The 15,138-nt window shown below is 43.7% G+C and overlaps 1 protein-coding gene across 1 annotated transcript in view; it reads right to left on the reverse strand.

Annotated features, from left to right (window-relative positions):
• Positions 1-15,138, reverse strand: part of SMPD3 (sphingomyelin phosphodiesterase 3) — a 137,775-nt gene that overhangs the window by 10,868 nt on the left and 111,769 nt on the right. Inside the window, exons 5-8 of the mRNA XM_081015848.1 lie at positions 8,677-8,832; positions 5,578-5,667; positions 4,924-4,987; positions 266-428 (exon numbers count right to left, since the gene is read on the reverse strand). Coding sequence (XP_080871974.1) covers positions 266-428; positions 4,924-4,987; positions 5,578-5,667; positions 8,677-8,832 — 473 coding nt within the window. The remainder of the gene's footprint in view (positions 1-265; positions 429-4,923; positions 4,988-5,577; positions 5,668-8,676; positions 8,833-15,138) is intronic.

Here is a 15,138-nt window from a genome sequence, read left to right on the forward strand (position 1 = left end):
TCTTCTGACATTCAGCTTCATTGGCTGATTCTGAGTTCTAGAACGATGATGCCCTGCCTACAGTATGGCTGAAGCAAAACAAAACAAAACTGGGCATCCTCCCAGGGGCATCTTAACATAATGGGATCCCATCAGAGGGTGACTGTTCATAGTGAGCCTTGGGGAATGCTGCTTGAATCAAGAAGCATTGTCCATCACAGCTGATCCCAAATTCTGACATGCAGAACTGTTATCAGTATGCTTGTTCATATGTGACTGGGCTTACCACTTTCCACTCTAGATAGAGTCCTTCCTCAGTGTAAAGCATGTAGTCAATTCGCCTCCCGTTCCCCTTCAAAGCTCTCTTCCTCCCCTTCTGACTTGAAGGATGGGTCTTGCTGGTAGGAAAGACAATATAGGCTTTTCGCCCTTCTTCACTTTCCATTGTCCTGGTTAAAAAAACACACACACAACGGTTTATTATGTGTCAGATCTACACCTGTGTCATCCACTGTTCTAACAAATATCAAATGGGTTCCCAGTTTTTGGTGGCGGATGCTTTACTGGAGATAGCAAAGGTATGAGATCTTCTATTTCTGAAGTTTCATTTTATATCGGTAATTTCCAGCTAATTACACAAAACTATGGAATAGCATATAAATACACATTACAATTCTCACACACCCAATATCAACAAATTATCTCATGTGCATTGTTGTTGTTGTTATTGTTATTCTAAAGTGCCTAATGTTTCCTGAGAACTGTACAATTCTTTAAAAATAAGATATAAGTTGGTCCATCTAGCTAGATTGTCTACACTGACTGACAGTCAGAAACCTGGTTTCAGGCATAAATCTTTCTCCATCCTACCATAGCTGTCAACCGTCCCTTATTTGGCGGGAAACTCCCTTATCCCAGCGCTGTTTCCTGCTGCTGTCCCGGATTGATGATGTCCCTTAAATTTCCTGGGTTTCAAAGGAAGCAGCTCCTCTCCCTCCCTCCCTGCCGGCCAGGGAGGAGGGAGGCTCCAACTGTGTTGCTTGGTTGCGTTGCTCACCCAATAAGGAGTCTAAGATCAACTGGGGGGTGGAGTTTGCATGCCTTGTGCCGATCAAATCGGCCGCGTTGCCTGGGGACTCGCCTTTGCTCAGCGCTTCCCAGCGGAGAGGTGACGGTGTTTTTCCTTGCTGCATCCCCTTTGCCAGTTTGCTGTGCTGTGGGAACCACCGCTTGAGGCTTTGTTTGGCTGCTGGTTGACTAAAGTCCCTTATTTTGGCTGCTGATCCCTTATTTTAGAGGCTGCCGGTCCCTTATTTTCAAATCTGTAAGTTGACAGCTATGCATCCTACCTAGAGACAATAGGAACTGAACCTTGGACGTTCTGCATGCAAAGCAGATGTTCTGCCACTGAACTCTGATTCTTGTATCCTTGGACAATAAAGCATGCCTCTCTTTGGCTGTCCAGTTCTGGAGGAAGGGGCAGTCAAAGCAGTGTACTTCCCTAGATGTTTACTCAGAAGTATCTCACTGAACGCAATGTGGTTTACTTCCAAGTAAGTGTGCATAGGATTATTGACAATTTGTGGTGAATCATGGGCTAATTCTTCAAATAGTAGTCTTGGACTGAAGATCCACAGTTGGCCTTTGTGAATAAGGCACACACCAAAATTACCAGACTATACCATCAATTATTTTGGAAATGAGAGAGATGAAATCTTGATTTTTCCACAGAAGAAAAGGAGACACCAGTTGTCAAGGCCTGTGGGTCCTTTTCAAGAAACTTAAAAGCATATGAAAATAATTGTTACAATTGATTCTTCTTACCCAGCCTTTATCAACCTTTAAAATGTAAAATCCAGTTTTAACATGTTCTGAAGTATTATCTCTGGAGATCTAAGTCAATTGACACTAGCTTGCTTCTGATTAATTTCAGAATCAAAGAATCAATACTTATCAATGATCCCTGGATGCAATTTTTTTTTAACTGCAAAGAGGGAGGTTCATTTCTATGAAGATGGTGGTTCAAATATGGACAGTTATATAATTAATTGTCTTCAAAAGTGCCACAGACAAGACATTCTTCAGACTGCTTAGGGGGAAAAACTCATGGAATTTTCATTTTTTTAATGAAAGAGCTGTGGCTCTGACAGAATTGACCTCTGTTGAAACACCAGCAGATTATCTCCGCTTCATAATAGCAAATTAAGCAAGAAGCTGAGAAAAGTGGCTGGTGTGTGTGCAACACATTTCGCCATATTTCCTGCAATATATTAATTTGAAAAATGGCTGTGTTCTGTGGTGCGGTTACTTTATATAAATGGTGGATTTAAGAATGCCTGGAATCCCTTTGCGCATTGTAATTTCTGCCTCCCACCACTCTTCTGCATCCAGCCAGTCCATGAAAGACTTTTACCTTTGCACAATGAGTTACATGTGCTACCACAGTCCTATGCATTTAACTGAGAAGGGAGCACCAGACTGAAACTTTCTAGGGGGCCACCCAGGATGGCTGCTTCAGTTCACATGTTGTTTTTGAAACTGCAAATTAGGTTAAGTTCTCCTTTAAATGCAAACTGAATTGAATTTCTCCCCCATCCATACTCAAATTACCACCCCCAGCTGCTTTTCTCCCCAGGACATAAAATATATGTGTCTACATATTTCCACTGAGATTTAAAATCTACCGATCTATTGACTGCCCTGCCTGTATCCCCCCCCCTTTTCTCCTCTAGAGGAAACAATCTTTGTTGGTCAGTCAACAGAAAGAAGCTTGGGTTCTGGATGCCACAGAGCTGAAAATTATGCCTATGGCACCCTGGACACTTCCCACCTTTCAGTTTCTTGACTGCACCATGATGGCAGGTGAAGAGTTTCCCTTTCCTCGTGAAGTTTGAAATCCAACCACACAATAAGAGGCACAGGGGTTTGCGGGTGCAGACAATTAGCTGACTGGCAGCACTCCACACTCCACTGTTGGGGGAAAGCTGCATCTTTACATGCCCCACATAATGTATGACTTTAGGTGTTGGGCAGGTGAGCATGGTTTTGAGGAAATGGCCTCATGGGCCAAATTAGGACCTCTGCCAGCCAGCTCCCATTAAGCCCATGGACCAGAGATTCCCCACTACTGGTTTATACTAACTGGCAGTGGCTCTCCAGGGTTTGGGGCGGGAGATCCCAGGGCAGAATCTGAGACCAACTGCACACAAAGCAGATGATCTACCACTAAGCTAAGGCTGCTCTTCCCCACTGTATCTACTTTAGTAGGTATTAAAAGTAGCTGTAAAGTCCTCCAAAACCACCCTGTCACAAAAGTAACTCCATCTCTCCGATACCACTGAAAAATTATGTAGTTCAGAAAAGTGTGCCACTTCAATCTCAGTGACATCCGCCATGATAATCAATATAAGGAACTGAGAAATTGCCCTTTTGGTGCCAAAGATTGTCTGGGCTGACAGACTATAACCTGACTGTATACAACATTGTGACAGCTTTAGACCTGCAATAAAACTTGACTGATAGGCATGCGACCGCCCCTTTGAATAGTGGATTGGTATTAAGTGAAAGAGACCAACAACCAATCCACCCTAGGTCTGTGAATATCTTAATTAAATGGCCGTTTCTTCACTAGTTGTCCTAACAGTATCCTATTAATCAAGTCAGAGGTGGAGGCACATTGTGACTAAGTAGCAACGGTGTTTATTGATCTTTTAAATAAGGAAATAGGTCCATGTAGTCACTCTTATTGATGTATTTAATAGTGCGGGCTTCTTAACTTTATTAATAGATTTCCAGAGGTTGGTGCTGGAAGTCTAATGGAAGCCTAATTTACTGGGCTCTTTCCAGAACTATTGATGCCAGTATAAATAGGGTGATAAATTAGTTTCTATAGCTTGGGCAAATTTTATTATTGAAGGATTTCCACAAGAGTCCATTCTAAACCTCATCTAGTTTGTCAATGACAATAGCAATTTCAGATGGGTATCATTTGCAAGCTCTTCAGCAAGTTTTCTTTTTAAAGATGACATTACAATTTGAGAGCTGCTTGACAACACATCAATTATGCATGGGGATTAAATGCCAATCAAACAAGGTGTCTTGAAAGACCAAGAGGAACTGGACTTAAAATAAATGAGAAGTTTGCTTTCAGAAGTGCTACAGACCACAAACTTTGTGAGTGCTTACTTTTTTGCCTTAGGGCCTGTGGAATTTTACTGCATTTGATTTTGGGGAGGGAAAAAAAGGTCAGTTTGCACTGTGGCAAATCCTACATGCCAGAGTAGAACGGAAATGAGGTCTAGGCCCTCCAGTCTGGACCAACACAGGAACTGTCACCCTGCCCTGGATTCAGTCCCAAATCAATCTGGAAGTGAGGGTAAAGGTAAAGGGATCCCTGACCATTAGGTCCAGTCGTGGACGACTTTGGGGTTGTGGCGCTCATCTCGCTTTATTGGCCGAGGAAGCCATTGTACAGCTTCCGGGTCATGTGGCCAGCATGACTAAGCCGCTTCTGGCAAACCAGAGCAGCGCATGGAAACACCGTTTACCTTCCCACCGGAGTGGTACCTATTTATCTACTTGCACTTTGACGTGCTTTCAAACAGCTAGGTTGGCAGGAGCAGGGACCAAGCAATGGGAGCTCACCCCATTGCGGGGATTTGAACTGCCGACCTTCTGATTGGCAAGCCTTTTATTTCAGGGGGTACTCAAGGGTACGCAGTACCAGCACCTCTTTTTTTGTTGTTAAAAAGTGTGGCACTTACTGTAATAACTTCAGGGTGAGTACTGGAACCTACTGAGTGAGAGCGAAGAAAGAGACACTCTCTCCTCCCCACCACCACCACTGAAAACACTATTCAAAATATAAAAGCAATACTCATTGGTGGTGCAGATTTAAAAAGCAGCCACTATATTGTATAAGCAGACAAACAAGGCGGTACTTACTTCTGCAGGTTATCTGCTGTGCACACTTCTTCATCGTATAGTCCTTCTGGATCTAACAAGGTTCCTAGGAAGAGAAAGGAATTCATGGGTCTCCTATCAACCTTGGCTTTCTCCCTAATGGATGTAGACCAGAGTCTGTATGCAGTACTGAGTTGCGTTGCTGCTTCCATATATGATGCCAGTTTTGAGGCAGGTAAAGGTGCAGCTGGGCCAGGAGGGGGTTTGTACATGCCAACCAGCTGGTTGGCAGCACCTGCCAAGCCCTGTGCACAGCTCTTTTCCACCATCTTTAGTCCCCTCTCCATCTGAAATGTCATGCCGCTCTTTAAACTTACATACAATGATGGTTGGGGGAAGATAAATAAAACCATTATTCGTGTTACACCGTGAGTGTGTGTTTTGATGTTTTCTTAATCTTCTTAAGCATATTTTATACAACAGCAGAGCAGCTTGTCAAATTCTGAAGGCTGAAAGAAAAACCGCTGAGAACTATGTGAATGGGTTGTGAATTGAACTGAAATGGAAATTCTTTCCTTTCCAGAGGAAATGAACTAATTCCTTTTTGGAGGGGGTGAACTGGAACAGATCAATGAGCTCCCCCCCCCCCAAGCACTGCTCCCAACCCAAGCCCAAGGCCATGGCAGCATCCCTTACCAATTGCCCATGATTTGTCCTCCCCTGGACCAAGCCGGCATGGGTCCTTGTAGCGCGTAAACAAGGAATGCTGCTGCTCCAGCTTGTCATCTGTAGCGAGAACACAAAGAACCAAGAATAAGGACATCAGTGGCATGCGAAGAAAGGCAAGGGCAGGGGGAGGCAGGGTTGAGCAACCTGCAGCCCTCCTGATGTTGCTGGATTGCAACTCCCAGCAGCCCCAGCCAGCTCAGGCAATGGTCAGGGAATAAAATCTAGAGGCCACAGCTTGAGAAACCAGAGGCCACACAGTGGGCATTCCTCACTCATCCTGGATTTATATTGCATTGCATTTACTTGGGGCTGCCCTATGTCTGGATTTTCCTGTACATCACTGGGATTTCAAAGGCGGAAGGGCAATTTCCGAACTGCAGCATTTTGTCCTGGATCTTAGGCAAGTCAATCTAAAATTTGTGGGGGGGGGGGTTGGGTGTTTTTGTTTAAAAGAAAGTTCAACAACTTTCAGGTCTTCCTAAAAAAAAAAACCTCACCAATTTTGGGAATTTCCTTAAAAAAAAGCTCAACAATTTCAATGGTTTCCTTTAAAAAAGCTTGGGTGTCCTGGTTTTTACTTTTTGAAATATGGCAACCCTAACTTACTTCCATGCCACTTAATACCAAGGCAGTCTCTGAGCAATTCATTAAAACATGGAAGAGTTGTATCCAACTAAGTTTTATGCAGAGTAAGCCTATTGAAATTAATGGACCTGCACTAGGTCTACTCCAAGTATGACTAGCAATGGATAAAGCCCACACTATACACTTTTCTTTTCTTTTCCTCTTCCTTACTCCCATGTAGATCTCTCTAGACCTGTCAATTATTCCTTGGGGTTGGACTGATTTTTAAATTGGCTAAGGCAGGCAGCTAATTCAAGCAGTCAAATATGGTGAATTTTCTATTTTATTGCTGCAGTTTGCTGGGGAGGAGGAATTATTTGGAAATGCCATTTGAAGGCATTTAAATTGTCTTGTTAAGTTTTGGGCAATTGTTTATTATTTATTCATTATTAAATTTCTATACCGTCTTTCATCTAAAGATCACAGGGCAGTTTACAATATAAAAACACAAAAATACATACAATGAAAACAATACAGACACATACATACAAACACACACACAAGTCCCTGATTAAAAGGCCATAGATTGGTTAACTAGCTAGAGGCCCGGGGGAAAAGGAATGTTTTTGCCTGGCACCTAAAGATATGTGGTGAAGGCGCCAGAGCATTCCACAAACGATGAGCTACTGCAAAAAAGGCCTGTTCTCATGTTGCCGCCCTCTGGACCTCCCGCGGAGGAGGCACATGAAGAAGGGCCTCAGATGATGATTGTAGGGTCCAGGTCAGTTCATATGGGGAGAGGTTTATGCAGTTAAACTTTTTCATTCCATTCTGCTTTAGAGCTAACCCTGTGCAAACACCTGAAACCTATGATGCCTCTTAATCATTTTTCTGCATCTCTCCTGAAAGAAAAGAAAAAAGAATTTCTTTTTGCTTCTCCTGGGGGAATCCCACAAGTGGCTGCCACTGGCACTAATGATGTCATTTGTCACTGTCTATTGTCAAGGCAACACAATCCATAAATGCGAGGCTTTTAAAAAGCGGTAAGAAGAAAGAAGCCAAACTGCTAAAAATAAAACAGTGCTTTGAAGGTTATGCCGATCAAATCATCTGGCCAGGGTTCACACCTCTTAATCTTACTTTATAGAGCAGTGATCTGATTTGCATCCAGGTATCTAAGGGTGGGGCCAAAAAAAAAAAAAAAAGGTTGCCAAAAAGTAGCTCTTTCAGTCTCATGCCAATTTATTATTGCCCATTTCATAGGTCCATCACAGGCACTGACTCCTAAGGGCTGAGGCAGTCTTGATCCGCTGGAGCCTCTGTTGTCCATCAGTGCTGCTAGCAATGATACCAGAGGCTATAAATGGCTTCTAGGGATGGGGGGAGATTTTTTGTTCCGTTCACGTTTAAAGGAAATTTGCACTTTCCAAAACAAAATGTGAGCTGAAACACAGCACTCTTTCAAAATTTTCACATCATCCAATTTTGTTCTCATCTTGCTTTGGAAACGGCAAATGTGGCAAGTTGGCCATGAAATGAGAACCGAATCAAATTTCTCTCAATCTCTATTACCAGCTAAAAGGACTTGAATCTTTGTAAACCTCAATAAGCTAAAAATTTCTCCAAAAAGAGATTTCTAGGAAAACTTTTGGAGAATTTCACCCTTTGGATATTCAGTGAAATCCACCCACTCCCCATTTTGCTACCTGCAAAGAGCATGGAGAATTTTAAAAGGCCTGCCCAGTCCTTGCAGTAGCCTAGCTTCTGTTTATTGATTTGACCATTTCTGCCTGTCTTTCTATGATAAAGTCAAGTGCAAGGTGGTTTACAAAGAAAAGACACAGCACAACTAAATTAAAAGCAAACCGAAGAACAGAATGAGCAGCAATAAATCAGCATCATTTCATATTATCTCTGTTTATTTTAATAAATTAACCCCATTTATTAAAAAGCATTGCTTTCTCCAGTGATTCATTATAGCTCTACTTCACCCTTGTTTATCCCAGTACGTTGTCATGAACTTCATACTAGGAAGGAGAGCAGGGAATAATTAGGAAAAAAGGATGGTGATGAAGAACAGGAGGGTAAAGACCAGAGGGGTTCCAGGCACAACACAGTGTTGGCCAATAAAGCCTGGTCCATTAGGATGAATGGGGCACTGCCCCACCAACCTTGGTCTATCACCAGCCAGCCTACACCTGTCTGCCTTCTTATAGTCCAGGGGGTGACACTAGCTGCCAGCTTTGCTCTCCTTAATCTCAGTGTTTTCTTTAGCAGGGAGGAGGATAGGGGTAAAAGTAAAATTAGCTCTGCCTGCCACTGGCTCTGGATTTATCTACTCTTTACTGGACTTCTCTGCCCTTTGCCCCACCAGTCCCAATGGGCACCAACCACCACGGGCAAAGGTGGATTTGGGGCAGTGCAACCAGCACTGCTGTGCTGTGCACCGAGCCTAGGGCTTAGCAGCTTAAAATACATCAAGCAAATAAGTGGCTGTCTCACCTGATGAGCAATTGTCAAAGTTGAGATCTCCACAGAGTACATCAAATGCCACCAGCTCCTCTGGATTGGCTGTGCTGGAGGAGGAGGTAGATTTTCTGAAATCAGCCAGCCAATCCTGAAGCAGATCCAGTTGTTCACATCGAACAGTACTGTCCCCTGCAGGAAGCACAAAACAAGGGTTCTGGAGCAATTCCAAATTTCATTGTATTTACTGTGGTGGTATCTTAAGCTACTAGACCATAAGATGCAATTCTAAAATAAACATGTTGGAGTTCCTTCAAATGTAAACAGCCACAGATTTCCCATCCCTGGAGTAGAATGTGGATTTAAAAGCATTTTCAATAAAAGCCAATTGGCAAACTTTCTTTGTTTCTTTATTTTAAATACTTCTTACCCATTCTAGATGAGCCAGATGGACCAATGGTTTAACTCAGTATAAGACAGCTTCCTACATCTGATCATGGGATTAAGGTGGCAACTTTGTTGGGTAAGGACCAAAGAGCTCAGTGGTTGAGCATCTGCACATGGTCCCAGGTTCAGTCCCTGGCACCTCCAAGTAGGGATGAGAGAGACCCCTACCTGAAAATCCTGGAGAGCTGCTGCCAGTCAGTGTAGACAATACCGAGATATTTGGACCAATGATAGATAGATAGATAGATAGATGATATAGATAGATAGATGATAGATAGATGATAGATAGATGATAGATAGATATAGCAGCTTCCCAACTGCTCAATCAACTGCTCCTGGCAAGGGAGCATGTTTGTGCAAAAGAATGAAAGTACTCAGCACAACACAAGGAACACAGGAACCTGCTTATACTGGACCAGACCATTGGTCCACCTGGCTCAGTTTTACCTATGCTGACTGGTAAGATTTCTCCAGTTCTATCAGGAGATGTTGGGGATTAAACCTGGGACCTTCTGTATGCAAATCAGGTGCACTACCAAAAGGGTTGGGGAGAAAGTCCTTTTGGTTATGCAGCTATAAATGGAAACTGAGCCCCTACACTTGGCGGTGGCAGCGTTCCATGCAGTGGAAAGGGGCAGGGGGAGATTTCACATATGCCTTTGTTTATCTAGTGAGGTCCAACTGATACTCTCCAAGGGCTCTGCCAGTTTTGCATCATCAGGTAGCTGCCCCTCACTTTTGCAATTTGATTTATGGCACGGTGTGTCTGTGTGATGCAGAAGCCGTAAACATCCTTGCTTGACTTCCTTACCTCATCCATCATTCACACCATTCTGCTCAAAGATAATTTGGAGCTGGCTTGGAAATTTCCCTTTTGAATCACCAATAACGGCACGCATGTATGCGACATGCTATATATGTTTTCATTAGCTCAGGCTGAACCGCTTCCCATCTAGTGTTTTCAGTTATTCAATATCTGTCGGCTGGTTTTAGGCAAGGAAAAAAATATAGATCTACAAAATTTGTGACTGAAGGCACAAGGGGGTATTGAATGAGTAACTTTTAGCTACCCAGTGTGTCATGTGCCTTATTCGCTGAGGCACCAGGACAACTCTCCACAAGAGGAAGCCACTGACTGCTATTTCTCCCAACTGCAGACAGTCAGAAGGAGGTACTGCTGCTCAATGATTTAGAGCAGGCTTCCTTAACCTTGGCCCTCCAGATGTTTTTGGCCTACAACTCCCATGATCCCTAGCTAGCAGGACCAGTGGTCAGGGATGATGGGAATTGTAGTCTCAAAACATCTGGAGGGCCGAGGTTGAGGAAGCCTGATTTAGAGATTGTGAAGTGACACAAGGAGCAATGGGATTTGCCCTGACTTAAAAAATCCAACTCCAGCCTGGATCTACAACTTGAGAAACAACATGTCTCTTGAGTAAAGGCCAAATTGCTAGCAGACAAAGTTGGTTACTCAAACGTTAAGGCCTCCAAGTTAAATGGGACTTGCTTCCCATGGACTGGGATTGGGTTTGGATTGGGTTCTGAGAGCCCTGACACTCTCAGTGGAAAATGGTCTTTTTAATTTTTGAGTTGCTGTGTTGCTGTCTGGTTTTATTTTATTTTTTAATCTGAACACCCAGTGTTGGTGCTAAACATAATAGGAGTGATTTTTAAAATTCATATCTACAACTCAAGCAGCAAATCAAAAGAAGTCACTGTGAAGAATGCAACAGATCACTTTTGAATCAAGTATCATTGAACGAGGCAGAGGGTTGGGGTGGATTTCCCAGTTCTGATTTGCAAGTTTCCACCAGACTGGCTGAAACCAACATCCTGCTCTGATTTTCTTTCTGATTTCCAGTGGATAATTCCTATAGATTATTTTGTGATATTTTTGTTTATTTATTCAAACGAAAGAAACATCTATTCTATTTACTTGATCTTATTTATTGAAATGAAATGTTTTCATGCCGCTCGGTTAGTTAATTGCATATCATGTTCTTATTGTTGCATGATTTCATTTGACAGGGTTTCTTGCCCTGCAAGGCTATATAAAAATACTGGGTGGTGTTAAACTAAGTTTTACTCAGAGCAGACCAACTAAAACAAATGGGCCTAAATTAATGTTCATTAACGCCAATCAGTTTACTCTGAGTAAAACTTACTTGACCCATATCCACTTAAATTAAATAAAATATTAAATGCATATGAGTGGAGTTTGTTCTTTTGCTCTTTGCTGGGAGCTTTTTGTCACCCTTTTATTTAAAGCATGTGTTTGTGTGTAAGAGATTTATATTTATGGTTTGCACTTAAAGGGGAATCAACCGGATTCGCACTTTCTAGAACAATCCGCAAACACAGCCATCCTTCAAAATTCACATTTCTCTGAATTTTGCAACACAGTTCTCCAACTGAGTGCACAAAAAATGCATATGCTGGTGAGAAATGAGCATAAAAATACATGCTAATGACAATAACATACAAAATTGCATTTTATTAGGGGAAATTACTTTGCAGAAATGTGTATATCAAGGGAAATTTGTTCTAAGAAGAGTTTGGATTTGATATCCCACTTTATTACCACCCGAAGGAGTCTCAAAGCGGCTAACATTCTCCTTTCCCTTCCTCCCCCACAACAAACACTCTGTGAGGTGAGTGGGGCTGAGAGACTTCAGAGAAGTGTGACTAGCCCAAGGTCACCCAGCAGCTGCATGTGGAGGAGAGGAGACGCGAACCCGATTCCCCAGATTACGAGTTCACCGCTCTTAACCACTACACCACACTGGCTTTCTAAGGATCAAAGGGTTTTGGGGGGGGCAAATTGATGTGGAAATGTGGACAATGGAATTTCATTTTGGGAAAATGAGAAACTGAAATGGATAGATTTTCTCATGGTTGGTGGCGGATCTTCCCCCTGCTCATGATTTTCAATTCAAAATCACCTCCAACACATTTTCTTAGTTAAGAGCAGCTCCAAGGAGGTTATCCGTAAGGGCCCGGTGTCTTTGGGCTGACAAAGGGTCTCCACTTCTGCTTTAAGTGCTGACTCCACTGTCCCCAACACTATTCTTCCACTACTTCTTTTTCAGGAAGTACAGCTCCTGCTTCCCAAATTGCAGCATCTGCCAACTTGAGCTGTTGCACGTACACCTCTGAATTCTAAACTGGAGCCAGGCTTACTTTCAGCAACCATCAATTTGTATGTTTCAAAACATTTCCAAATAGGCTTTCTTTGACAAAAACACATCCCAGACAAGCACCTTTTATGTGGCTCAAGCTTTCCTTTTCTGCCATCATGTCCCATCCCTCATTTTTTAGAAACACAAGAAATGTTTTGGATGAGATAACAGGCACAGCCAAGGAAACTCCACTGTTATGAACTCAGGTCATTCTGTTTTGTTCCATAAATGAACAGAGATTTATTGAAGGACATCTAAGCTTTTAAAACCTAAGCTCTCTTGTATTTGAATACAGTGTGATAGATAAGCCAGGAAATATGAAGCAAACATATGAAAGACAAACAGGAAAGGAACTTGGAAGCCTTAAAGGGAGACATTCTGATGGGGCAAAGGCGGATTATTCCAGTCCTCTCTCGCCATGCTCCTTCTTTGCCTTAAATCTCAGTGAGATGGTCCAAGAGTAAATCCACTAGAATTTGGCTAAAGTGCAGGGGGTGGGGAATAGTATGAAGGAACTGTACAAGCACTGCATACATAGCCATAATATCACATCTGGGTATTATTATTACTACATTTGTTTCAATACTTTAATACTTTAAGGTTGAATACCACTGTTTCAGTGTTTCTCCAATGGCTACTAGCCATGATGGCAAGGTTCTCCCTTCATCAATGGTGGCAGTATGCCTCTGAAAGTCAATTGCTGGGAATCATGAGTGCTCAGAGTACTGTTGCATTCAGGTCCTGCTTTTGGGCTTCCCATTAGGGCACTTGATTGGCCACAGTGAAAGCAGGGTGCTGGATCGAATGGGGCATTGGCCCACTATAGGGAAGGTACCAAATTGATACATCCCTGCTACAGAAGAAGTGTATCGAGAAGATAACAAAACCAGAGTCTGTTTCATGTCATGAATAAGATCAGCAAAACCAAGAATAGAATTGGATCAAAAATATATTGGGAGGCCTATTACTCATTGGGCGCTTTGGTCTAAACCACTGAGCCAATTGGGCTTGCCGACAAGAAGGTCAACCTAGCCATTCAAAAGCATACCAGTGCAAATAGATAAATAGGTACTGCTGTGGCGGGAATGTAAATGGTGTTTCTGTGTGCTCTGGTTTCCGTCACGGTGCCCTGTTGTGCCAGAAGTGGTTTAGTCATGCTGGCCATATTACCCGGAAAGCTGTCTGTGGACAAACACCAGCTCCCTCGGCCTGAAAGTAAGTTGAGTGCCGCAACCCCATAGTCACCTTTGACTGAACTTACCATATTTTTCGCCCCATAGGGCGCACCGCCCCATAGGACGCACCTAGTTTTTTTGGGGGGGGAATAAAAAAAAAATTATTTCCCCCCCAGGTGCGGGACTGGCGCAGGGGAAGCCCAAGCTTCCCCCAATCCCAGCCCCGAGAACAGCCTGCTATCTGCAAGCCTAGGGACGCCAGCGGTAAGTCGGGCCGGTCTCCCCAGGCTTCGGAATGCAGGCAGCTCTGCTCAGCCATCGGGAGGCGGGCGCGACTTTGCGCCCCGCTCCCGATGGCTGCGCAGAGCGGCGCTCGCCCCGGGACTGCAGGCAGCTCTGCGCAACCCTCGGGAGGCGAGCGCAAAGTGGCGCCGGTCTCCCGAGGGTTGCGCAGAGCTTCCTGAAGCCTGGAGAGCGAGAGGGGTCGGTGCGCACCGACCCCTCTCGCTCTCCAGGCTTCAGCGAAAGCCTGCATTCGCCCCATAGGACGCACACACATTTCCCCTTCATTTTTGGAGGGGGAAAAGTGCATCCTATAGGGCGAAAAATACAGTAACTGTCCAGGGGTCCTTTATCTCCTTTTTATCGCCTCTTTTGACCCAAGAACCACATTCAACTTTTGTACCCCAAAGTTGGTATTGTTAACATGTCCATTCCAACCCATCACTCTTTTGTATCAGCTCTTTACAAAACAAAGTCTAGAATGTTCCATCTCCAGTGTTGTATATACAGGAGAAGTATTTTTACAAAGAGTCCTAGACTTCTGCTAACAGTTTATGCTGAGAGAGGAAAGGTTGACAAGTTGAATTTATTTGATTGCTATAAAGAGACTTGGTCTATAAGGTGTTTCCACCAATGCTACCTTTCCCTGCAGAAGTTAGGTGGCAGTGGGGAGGGCAAAGCTTTTAAATTTATAGGCTAACCCCAAAGCTTTACCAGATGACATAATGTTTATCTTGAGATAAGATTTAAATAATATTTGGATTATCAACCATTACGCAGATTGGCTGAGGATGGCAAGTTTATTTGCTGAAATGAGGCTGGTAGAGAAACAAGGTTGCCCTGGTCTCTTTCTGGATACTCTCAGGTGGCCATGAAAAGACTCAACATGGTGGTTTTCCCCTTCCACATCGTAAACTGATTTTTTTTTACAGTTGTATTGTGCTGAAGATTTACGCGAAACAAGGTAATGGGAAAGATCCAGTAAACAGTGGAAGGAGAGGCCAAGGAGAGTTCAGTAAACCATGTTTCACATGGAGTGAATCACACCACAATCCAAGCTCCTTTGTGCTGGCTTGGGAGTAGCTGGACTGGATGGAGGTGTCCCTTCACTGAGCTCCCCCAGCTTCTGCCGGCCTCTGTCCAATGTCACTCCGCCAGCATGGAGCTCACTATTCTGCCTGCCAAATGTATGGGACATCAGGATCTGGGGACAGAGGGACAGAGCAGGCCTAGGATCTGCTGGGAACTCAAGGCAGACCGACTACTACCCCATGACAGCAACTAGACCCACTATGGGCCCAACTCCTGTGCCAGCTCTAGGTTGGTACAGAGATTTGCAAGCTTCCCAGCTTCTGCTCCAACCAGAGCATAGGAGCCAATTCCTAGGGACAGAGGTCCTTCCGGTCCCCCCAATA

The sequence above is a fragment of the Podarcis pityusensis genome, assembly GCF_964106645.2.
Source record: "Podarcis pityusensis genome assembly, chromosome: 8".
In the NCBI taxonomy this organism is placed as follows: Eukaryota; Metazoa; Chordata; class Lepidosauria; order Squamata; family Lacertidae; genus Podarcis; species Podarcis pityusensis.